The sequence below is a fragment of the Cheilinus undulatus genome, linkage group 10 (genome assembly GCF_018320785.1).
Source record: "Cheilinus undulatus linkage group 10, ASM1832078v1, whole genome shotgun sequence".
In the NCBI taxonomy this organism is placed as follows: Eukaryota; Metazoa; Chordata; class Actinopteri; order Labriformes; family Labridae; genus Cheilinus; species Cheilinus undulatus.
Genome location: NC_054874.1, coordinates 19,842,693 through 19,854,445, shown reverse-complemented (window position 1 = coordinate 19,854,445; position 11,753 = coordinate 19,842,693). Strand labels below are relative to the sequence as shown.

The following is an 11,753-nucleotide window of genomic DNA, read 5'->3' as shown; positions in this document are numbered from 1 at the left end:
CACCTACGGCCAATTTAGAGTGATCAATTAACCTAATGAGCATGTTTTTGGTGGTGGAAGGAAGCCAGAGTACCCGGAGAGAACCCACACGTGCACGGGGAGAACATGCAAACTCCGCACAGAAAGGCCCTGTCCGGGAAGCAAACCAGCAACCTTCTTGCTGTGAGGCAACAGCGCTAACTATCTATATATCTATCCATCTGTCTGTCTGCCTGTCCGTCCATCCATCCATCATTATTTTTGCATGTATGAATAACAGGGTTGCAAATGAACTTTTTTTCCTACCTGCCACATCAGGAGTAACTTTAGGACTGTATCAGACCAATATTAGGTGTAAAGTTGACCTATGCTGTCAAAAAAGCCTTCCCACATGCAAATGAGTCTGACATCTGAAAGATTTAACAAATAAATAACCAAAAAATTATTTAGGAAACCGTTTATCGTAACATCGGATGTGCTATCCTAATAGATTGGTAGGGTTGGGTTGAGTTTTTGTGAACGTAGTGACACCGCATATTTTTATTTACTGTAAAATGAGGAACTTAACTACATGCACTAGTCCTCCCACATTTTAACCATCACTTCCACCCCAACAACACTGAATAAGAACAAAATAAAATAATAGATCAAAAAAATATGAAGAACATAAACACAGGGGCATGTCATTTTTGATACTGAAAGGACACAGAAGTTAATAAAACAATCTAGTATTTGGTTATACTTGGCAATAACATTTCTAAGAAAAACTGTGTTGTAGTTCACTCTACAGAAGTTTTACATGAGAAAGTGCAGTTATATGATTAATAATGCTTCAAAATGCCTGAACCTTTTCAATAAACTTGTAGTGTGGCATGCAGGATTTATTAGTGGTTTATATACTAATCATTCATTTTATACTTATTATCAGGCTATGGTAACACTAATGTTCCACAAATACATAGATGAAAAGAAATCTTATAAATGGTTCTGCACTCTTTTGTGACAAAAAGATAAATAACTAACACATACATTAATGTATGTAATTTAAGAAATAGATTCATATACGTTTTTGTTTGAAATTGTAGTTAGACTGTCATTATATCTAATACACAGTCTAGTTATTGTCAAGGCACCTATATGGAAAATAACACCTTAAAAGCAGTTCATTTATCTGCAAGAAACGAGCAGCAGGTTTTAATGTAGTAGAAGTAGCAATTTAATTCCAAGTTTTTTTAAATGAAAGAAGAAAAAGTTTGACTTAAAATTTAAAAAAATCCCCATTTGTTAGCAGTAAGGATCTATGAGCACATAAGAGTACACACAACTGGGTTCCTGGTAAAGTAAAATTAACTGGAAATAAAACTAGGAGAAGGGTAAATTTTACAAGTCAATAAAAAATTGTTGTTAGTGATGTCACTTTACAGTTCAGTTTTTCAGCTCTAACAAAAAAGACTTCGCTAGATAAAGTGAAGCTCTTTTTTCTTTTCAGTGAAAACTGCCGTTTTACTCTGATAATACAGTATGTCTTTTTTAACGTAAGCAATGAGAACATAAAATATGTAATGATAAAAACAGTGGAGCGCCCTCGGCGGAAGTAGAATCAGAGCAAACCGGAAGTCGCCATCGACCAATCAGTTTTTGCAAAGCGTCCTAAGCTGACGTTGGCCCGGTACCGATGAACAACCGGTAGCATTGAAGGGAGCTGTGTGTTTGCCCGTTGTTTTTAGCCTTTTCCGCAAATTCCTCAGAGTACCCAGCTGACACCATGCCTTTCGATGTTAGGAGGTGAGTACGGGGTTTCCTCTCCCTTTGGTTCACTTACGAGGAGGCGGGAGAGTTTGTTTAGCGGACTGTGAGCTATTGATGAATTAACGGTTATCAGAGCATCTGTTCAAATGAACGAGTGAAAGTTGCAACAGTTGTGGGTCACTCTCGGGATGAATGGGCTTCTTTGTCACAGAGGGTGTAGACTTTTTGTTGAGTCTCTGGAGGGATGCTCAGGTATGCTCACAGAGTTTTTGTCTGGGTTCCTGTCTGCGCATGTGCAGATGTCCTCATCCATCCTCAGATGAGTAAAACGTGAAACTGAATGCAGTGACTTATCTCAACGGCCCGGTCCACTTACAGTAACAGTTTTTTTTCTAGCATAGCTATATGTTTTACCAAACAAACCCGACAGCCCTGATTTTCCTTATTTACAATCACTGCGGTATGCTTTTCTCACCTCACAAATTATTCAGCTTCAAAAAACAAAATACACAGAAACACCGCCTCATTGTAGCCATTAGGGAGACAATGAACTTATCGAATGATTCTCAGCTAACTGGTTCTCAGTCTCACATAAATGTGTGTTGCAACTGTCAACAGAGCACACCCTTATCAAACTGATGAGCAGGATGTTTGCATTCAGACAGTGTGAAGTGACAGATACTGACTGTTGTGTCTGAGCTGGGCCATACAGCCAGGTTTTTATACTGATATACTTCTAAACAAGATATAGGGTAAGGCAAGACTGTTAGTATCAATGCAGTTGATGCTGATGTTTATGTAGGAAAAAATAAATTCCAGGCCTAATGTTCTGTTAAAAAAAAAAAAAAAAAAAAAAAAAAAAAGAAAGGATTTACACAAAGAAAAACTAACAGCAATATAAGTGTTGATCACTAGATGTATTGAAATGCTTAAATTAAATTGGGAATTATATTTCAAGTATCTATATTACAAGTTAAAATCAAACGATACTGATACTACGGGAAATTTCCATAAAACTCTTTTAAAAACTGCGCAAAAATCGTGGAAACATTTTGAAGAAAAGTGGGTGAAACTGGTGAGGAGCGAAGCTTTTCAAATGCTGCCAATGCATTTGTGCAGTTTAGACGTTGCTCTCTCTCTCTCTCTCTGGATTAAAATTATAATACAAGTTAGTTTCTGTACTTTTGGTACTACTAATTGTTAAAATATTGAGGATTTGATCATTTTGTAACACATGCTATTGAAGAGTAAGGCTGCACAATTGATTGAATTTTAACCATGATCACGATTTTGGCTTTCCCACAATCAGGGGAAACACACTTGATGGCAGTTATTCTAAATGCTGTCATATTAAGCTTAATTTTAGGTATAGTTTAATCAACAACATTAATAGATGAGGATCACATTATTGTTTTTTTTTTTTTCCACTTTTTACATATTTTTACTTGAGTTTGGCCACTGTGACTTTTTTAGATTGTTTTTGGGCTCTGCCTTTATTTTGATTGGAAAGCTGGAGAGACAAGAATTCTGGAGAGCGAGAGCAGAGGAAGACATGCATTAAACAATGCCAGGATCAGGAATTGATTTCAGGATCAGTGCATCGAGGGCTCTAGCTTCAGCATATGGGCACCTACTCTTCCAGTGAGCACAGTGCAGGGTCATTTAGGGTCACCAAAATGGTGCATCCCTGCTTAAGAGTAAAGAGAATTTTGACTACCGACCTTGATAAAAAAAAAAAAAATAGCCCAATATTGTGTGTCTAGGGCTTCTATATATTTTTTTCCTGTGGTATTGTCAAGTGTTAATATTGTCTGATTGCTACTAGACTCAGTTTAAAGTTTATAACTCTTGTATTTTGACAAATATTTGTAATGTCTTACAGAAAAAGGAGATATATACCATGTATCACCAATCAGCCGAAAAAAAAGTGAGAACTTTAGGTCCATTTCACACAGCCCTGGTACTCAACCTTATTAAACAGAGAGGGAAGTATTTTTAATCATAGGGTTTGAAAAGCAACTCTCAGTTAAATTGGATACTGGATAGACATCATATTATTTTAATTCAGTGTCTCACTTCAACCTACATTGGGTGAAAAATGCCAAGAAGTCTGAGTGATGTTTGAAGTTGTCTTTTGGCTAGGCTTGAAGATTTTCTGTTTATCGTAGGATGCAAAGTGTTTTATTTCAGAAATTCCAAAAACAATTAAAGAAATTTAATTATCACTTTTTGATGTTAAAATAATTACCAGGAATCTCAGAATAGCTACTGTTTTTATAAGAAAAGTGAGCTATATTATCCTGGAAAGAGGTTACAAGGAATGTAATGCTAAAAAAGTAGAGAAATATTTTAACAGTGCTGATTTGGACAATACATTTATTAATGTACTAAGTGATATTACACTTGTGTTAAAGTAATTAAAATATTCTCTTTTACGGTTTCTCAATGACTCACCATTTGGCTTTTTCTTTTCACTATATATAAACAAATTTATTGTAGAGTTTTTGAACAGTGGCCTAGAAACCCCATAGAGTTGATCTGTTTAACCCTGTTTAGCTGAACAAGTCTTTCCCACAAACCAAAGCTGTGCTGTTTGGGCTGAAAGGATCAGCTGTAGCTCTAGTTTACACCACAGCAGATGATCCATGTTTGACAGTCGTGTGAGAGTGGGTGTGTCCTTGTGTTCAGTGTGGTCATATCCTTTTCTGATGCCTCACTGACTTGATGCCCTGATTGTACAAAGCCTGTGTTGCAATAGCTTGAAATAGCTTGATTCACCAACTTATTACTTGTTTTGAGGTTTGGCCCACTCAGAGACACAGTGTGTGACAGAGTGGTTTCTCGTTGATTACTTCACGTGCCATCATACATGTATTCCCAGAATGCTGTGGTTTTTTAACCCATATATTATCAACCACATCAGAAGCTTATGTTGTTTATGTGTTTTTATTGCTAGTTGTTACAAGTTCTATGAAACTAAAAAAAAAGTACCACTTTATTTTACTGAGCCCTCTCCCAGCAGTCAGACCCTCACTGGCTCCTGTATTGGGGGAAAAAACCCTAAATGGATGGCTAGAATTTAACCAGTATTTTCCATTATAGGGCCATATTTGAAGCCGATATGGGATAATATTTACAGTCGTTATTGGTGGATATTTAAGTACAATATGGGATGATATTTACAGCCAATATTGGCTGATATTTAAGGCTGTACTGAATGATATTTACAGCTGATATAGGCCAATATCTAAAGTCAGTACTGGATGATAAATACAGCCAATATCATCTGATATCTAAAGCCAACGTGGGATGTTTATTTATGGCCTATAAAGGCAGATTTCTAAAGCCAATACAGAATGATATTTACAGCTGATGTATCAGTTGTAAACACTGGAAGAAATGTTCATATCTGCCAGTACTGATAAAATAATTTCTAAGCCTATATTCTAGATACTATGCCAATTATATTATGCATCTTTACTTTCTCTCAGTGTTCTTATTGACCATGTTATCAGCCTTTGCTTGTCATGTTGTAGATATAATTCAGAGGAGTTTTTCTTCCAATATCCTCTCTGTTAAAAAAAACTTACCAAACATTGCATATACAATATACAAACAAATAAATGATATACTTTTTATTGTATTTCATTAGATTCTGACCCCCCCCCCCCACAAAAGTATATACTAATTGTTATGCCCATTAATTTATCGTGATTTAATATTATAGACATGACATCATTATCAGCAGATATATGCTTAAAAAGCTAATGATCTGTGTCACCAGATATGAACATTTCTGCTGATATATACAACTCTGATATCAGCTGTAAATCTCAGCCTATTGAATGTAAATGTCGACTGTATTTACAAGTCAGTTTGTGGTGTATTAGGCAGGACCAACAAACCTATGTCAGCGGATTTTCCCTTTGTTCTTACTTCATTCCTTAAGCGTTAGTGTTTTAGGTCTGAACTACATGTTCAGTCATGTAATATCAGTTACATGTAGTATTAATACTGGCTAAAATTAATGTGTAAATATTGGCTTATTGGATAGCTGCAACAACCCAGTATCTTGCATCTGTACTAACTGACTTCTCTTCAGTTTTACAACAAAAAAATACATTTACATCTTGGATGAAACAGATGGTTATGGTTATGAGATGTATTTTCCCTGATACTTTGAAATAACAGATTTGTTACAACAGGTACCACTTGCTTTCTGTTTTTCCTACTGTCACACAGACCAAGATCAGCTGCTGTAATAAAATCACCTCACTCAGGATGACTGAACATCTTTCTTCAGAATGAATGTTGGCACCAGTTATAGCTAATTGACCCTCAGGCTATGTCATCTATTGACAAAGGAGGATTGGTTTGCTCTGACCTGATGATGTAGTGTGTTTGCTCCTGTGATAATTAAATCACCATGGCTGAAGGATGCTCATCATCAGTGGATGTCTTATCTTTATGGTGACTGTGGGCTGTTTTTGACATACACGTCAGGCTGATGACTCGATAGAGGAGAAAACGAAGGCACAAGTGTTGCGTTTTGCATGTAATGTTATATGGTCATATGTGAGAAGAGGAACATTAACTGTCAACTGTGCTAGTTATTCTCAGAAGAACTCAAAGTCATGAACTTTTGACTCAGCGTGACTCATGTGCGAGGTATATGGTTCATTTAGTGAGGGCTCTTTCTTAAAAAGCCTCCCTGTGGTGTCAACACAGAGATGCTGGTACATTGTGTTCTTACCAATAACAAAACATCTGAGCCCCTTCACACTCCACTGAGCAGTGAGAAGTGATGGAGGGAGATGATGTACTGACTGTAATTCAGGAAATGACCAACATCAACGAGTGGTGAACTCTCAGTCAACATTAACATCTATGTTGTCTTGTTTTGGTGTTGACTGACTCTTATGTAAATTTTTAATGTACTTTTTTTCTTGTGTATACCATCATCCTGCCGGGGACTACAGATGGAAATTAGCATATGGCTACAATCTGGCACATTTACATGTTTATGTCCATTAATGTGCATTGTCCCATGTCACAAATGAATAAATAAACATTCATGAATGTTTTGAGCACAGCTAATGAGCTGAAACTGAGCGCCAAGCCACCCGTTAAATAAGAAAGCCAGAGTATGGCTGAGTCAGCGTTTCTATATATTTTCAAATATTCCATAAAAAAGTTGGATGGTCTTCATAATATAAACACATTTGAAAGTCCAAATACAGGTACATCTCAAAAAATTGGAGTATCATGAAAAGTTCAATATTTTTTGTCACTCATTTCAGAAAGTGAAACCCATATATTATATAGACTCATTACACCCAGAGTGAAATATTTCAAGCCTTTATTTCTTGAAATTGTGATGATTATGGCTTACAAATAATGGGTTTAGATGAGTTTGTCTGAGCAGAAATAGCCCAACAATTGTTGCTATGAAAGGAAGCTCTTTGATTAGAGACAGCAAAGGGCCTATTAAAAAAGGATTCAACTTTTATCTTGTACACATTATCTTTAACTTAACATCAGCTGTTAGGTGTGACATTTGGTGTTGGCTAAATCTTATGCTGCATTCCATTTAGGGCTGAACAATTTGCAAAAATAATCTAATTGCGTTTTTTTCTCCAATATTGCAATTGCGATTTAATATTATTATTAGTAGTAGTATTAGATTCCTTGTCTTGTGTATTTTTCAAAAAATACAAGCAATAAACCATTCTGTATTATAATCCACATTTAGTCAGGAACACTCTCATCGTGCATTTAACCATTTTATTGCAAATTGGATCTACAGTTTTAGTTGTCAGAGAAGAATCTTCTCAAAAGACACTCCCAGGGTTAGTCAAGGAGTAGCCTAAACTTTTGAATTTCCAGAGAGTGCATTGCCAGAAACCCCCATATGGGTACAATACAATACAATACAATACAATACAATACAATACAATCACTTTATTTATCCCTGAAGGGAAATGCATTTGTCTGGGTCTCATCTGTTTATTGGTGGGTACATTGATGACAATGTGTTTTGAAAACAATGAAATTATTTCAGAAGCAATTAACCCATAGTAGCATAAATCTGAATATGAGGGTGCAACAAGCATTGTGCTATAAAGGAGGAAGCTGGGGTAGAGGAGGTTAAGATTTGCCAGCAGCAGCAGTGTAGCAGCCCTTGGCGTCAGTGATCAAGCGTAGAGTTCAACTGGTACAAAAGTCTTTATTTCTCCATCGAGCCGTGAAACTGTAAAAACACATTAGGCACAATTTAGCCTGTCGCACATTTTAATTCATACAATAAACATAAAAAAAATATGATATTGAAAAGAAAAAAAACACTCATGCACACTTCATTAAAAACACCAATTCACAATATGGACCCATTCACTCAAACAAAACTGACAATAATATTGCACTGCCCCATGATACAAAATATTGCAGCATCCCTTCACACAAAAACACAGTCAAACTTAGATTGGCATACCTCACTTCACCTACCAATGGTGCAAACTTGACTGGCAACAGGTACCATCCCAAACCCTGAACCGTCTCAACCCGACTTTACATGCTGCACCGTAACAAACAAGCATTTGCTCAATGGCATTGCCTATCAAACAATTATAAATTCAATCATAATATAGATAAATTCTACATACCATGCTGCTCTACTCTTGAGACGCAAGGTAAGCCTGATCACGCTGAGGCAAACCTGGTGTGAGGGCACACCTGCTTATTTGATACCTCTTCCAGGGCATGTAGCTCAAACCGGAACATCAATAGCCCATAGCTCAACTTCAACAGCCCCATTGGCCATTTAAAAGCAGCGTTCTGCATCAGCATTAATACAAGCAAGGGTAAAAATGTCATATTTAAATACAGCGTGCATACTGTGTTGCAAGAAAGAGCTGTGCCTGGCTGTGTGAGTGGGAGGCAATAATTGCTATCTGCTGGCTAACAGCAGATTGTGGCTGAGAAAAATCTACATTAAAAGATGGACATTTGTAAACCATTCTAAAAAAAATTACACTCGAATGATTGCATCATATGCATAAAATTTCTGCTGCAAAAAAATATTTTAAACTGTTATATTGACACATTTCAAGTTAAAGAGATATTGCAACATCGGCGATTTTTAAATTGCAGCAGGCCATACTTCGATTTAATCTAATTTGCTATTAATAGCCCAGCCCTAGTTCCATTTACCTCGGAAGTCAGACGTGGGATCTGGGAATGACGTCACATTCGTCTGAAAAACTTTGATTTCCCTGTTGTTTGTGTACCTTTTGTCACAACCAAGACGAGTTGGAAAAACAATAGAGACCATTCTTGTGTTAGCCAGCCATTGTTTTAAGCAACATTAACCAGTTGCAGATGAACCTTTAAAACAACACATTGTGCAGTACTTCATGCATTAAAGACTGTTGCTACACACTACATGCGACTGCAGTGCAGTGCTGTGCCTACAATTTTAAAAAATGCACAGAGAAACGGCAAATGTTATTAAAACAATTCAAATTCAAAACTTTTACTACACTTAGGCCTAATGCTTTGTGCCACCATATTGCCTTATCGAGGTCGGGGTGCTCTGTGAAAGAACGAGTTCATGACTTGTAAATTCGACTTTGGGAGACAGTCCATTTGACACTTCCAGCCTAAGGCGGAAAAAACAACTACGACAAAAGTAACGCAGCGTTAGTCAGTCTCTGTTCTACCAAAGCAGAGTTATAAATGAGAAGAAAAGATAGAACAAGTGGTTTATTTTCTCATGCAGTTTAGTTTTTTGGCTGGTTGGGGATACTTGCAGGCTGATTCTGTCCATGTTCATCTATTTACAGTTCAGATTCCTTCTCACGTGTACAGTGACTAGAGGAGTGGGGTCCTGCTTCCTTGATCACATTTGAATTTAGAAGTGGGAAGCTGTGACTGCTAAAAATATATGTGATCCTACAGCGAGGAGTGACGTTTTGTTTCTGTTTATAACCTGTACTCATATATAGACTTCAAAACTTCATCTCAGAGGTTCACCAGCTGTTCAGGAGGGACCCAATGCCCCCTTTACAGCTGTTGTTACCAAATATAGCTTTAGAGTGTACTCTGGTTTGTAAAAGTGATGCTTGTATTATTAACAATGTATACAAAAAAGCGCTGGGCGATTAATTCAGTTTCTGATTTTAGCTTCCCATGGTCATACAAAACAAGATTCCTGTGTCACATGCCTTGATTCCTTTTTTGCAAAACACATGAAAACCTGCTTGGCTTTCACGGCTTCAAGACTTTCAAAGTTTTCACCTTACATTGGCATGCTGTGCTCCTCCTGCCTGGTGTTTATAGGAGGTCAGACGTGTAGCTGGCATGGAAAAATTTTGAGGAAATACTTTTGCATTGTAGATTAACACTCAGGAATTGTATTACTCTAACAGTTATTTGCCCCCTGACTCACAGAGACCCCTCTCTTAGTGCCTCCTCCCTGCCCCTCCCCATGCTGTCTGTCCTATATATCCTGCTTGGCCTGCTATTAGCACACAGTGATCTAATAGTAATGGGACATGGGTGCAGGAAGTCATAGATGGATGTGGATCAGAGAGAAAGGAAGACACAAAGGGGAGCTGGCTGAGGTGTTCAGGCGTCTTTGTACAGTAGATAAAAACAGAGGAGTGAAAGCAGAAGCAAAAACAGGCGAAACAGCGGGGTTGAACAGGAAACACACCCTCCCACTTCCTCCCCGCTCCTCCCTGCACTGCATCAACAGTGTCAATTGCCCTGGCAGCTCTTGGTGGAAGAAATATGAACAGATGTGAGTGTTTTGGGAGAAGATGAGGAAGGAAAGGAGATATGAGTGGGCGGGTTTTTTTTTCAGAACTCTGCGCAGTTTGAGGTTAAAAATGTTTCACTCCCCAAAAAGGACAAGAACACACAAACTTGAATAGTTTCGGTGTTGAGGAGCAGAATTTTCCCCCTTCTTAGCTCCCCAAATAGGCAGTGAAAGTTTCACAAGAGGAGGGTTGATTATGTCAGGTTTGAAAAGATCCTCCTCCGCCTCTGATTCACTGAAGTTTTATGCCTAATGTTTGTGCTTTTATGAGTTACATGGAAATTTTGTGGAGATTTAGATTTTTAAAAAGTTACTTGTCCACTGAATCCCCCTCTTATGATGTGTTCCCACCAAGCAGCCCAGTTTGGTTCAGTTTAGTTTGGTTCAGTTTGGTCATGTAAACCTTTATCTTGCTAGTTTTCCACAGCCAGCCATACCCTACCTTGGTAGATGAGGGTGTAAATATGAAGGCCATAGCCGTGCCATTTTCATAGTAGCAAGACATCATATCAGTGTGTGATCAGTGCAGCCTGCTGAGTTTAAAAAGAAGAAGAATGTGACTCTGAAAACAAAGGGCAGCAATGTAAAGCCCTTCAGAAAATCTTCAGAGCTGTCCATGGGGCAATGCATGTGCTGACACTAATGACAGAAAAACCAAACAAAAACAGCCTTGAAATTGGAAGGGCTGTAGTCAACCAACGATAATTTTTCTGAAATTGCACCCACACACCAACCAGAGACCAGTGACATCAATTATCTAATCCACTGAGAGACTGGTGGATTTAAGTCCTTGGAATTACTCTCCCGACATCTGTGTAATATTTCAACATAGTGTGTTATGCATTGTTGTTGAACAGGAAATGCAGCTCAGCATTAGCTCATGAAGGATAGTCATAAACCCAGCTGTGATCAGCTGATGGCCAGCTGATTCTCCCAGCTCCCACAGCCCATCATAGTTCTTTCTCTCAACACAGTAGTGTATTTAAATATGACGTACTTCTCACTCATCCCTGCTTGCGTTAATGCTGCTGCTGCTGATGGCAAAGTTTAACCTCCTCCACCCCAGCTTTCTCCTGTGTAGCATAAAGCCAGTTTCACCCTCATATTCAGATGAATCCTACTATGGATTGATTGCTTTGAACTAATTTTGTTTTCAGTATGCATTGTCATAAATGTATCTGTCCTGGGGTTTCTCATGTGCTCCCTG

General features: G+C 37.8%; 1 protein-coding gene across 1 annotated transcript in view; it reads left to right on the top strand.

The window, feature by feature from the left end:
* The first annotated feature begins 1,628 nt into the window (after positions 1-1,628).
* ergic1 (endoplasmic reticulum-golgi intermediate compartment 1) overlaps positions 1,629-11,753 on the top strand; it is a 33,420-nt gene continuing 23,295 nt past the window's right edge. Inside the window, exon 1 of the mRNA XM_041797051.1 lies at positions 1,629-1,764. Within this exon, the coding sequence (XP_041652985.1) occupies positions 1,745-1,764 (20 nt within the window). The 5' untranslated portion in view covers positions 1,629-1,744. The remainder of the gene's footprint in view (positions 1,765-11,753) is intronic.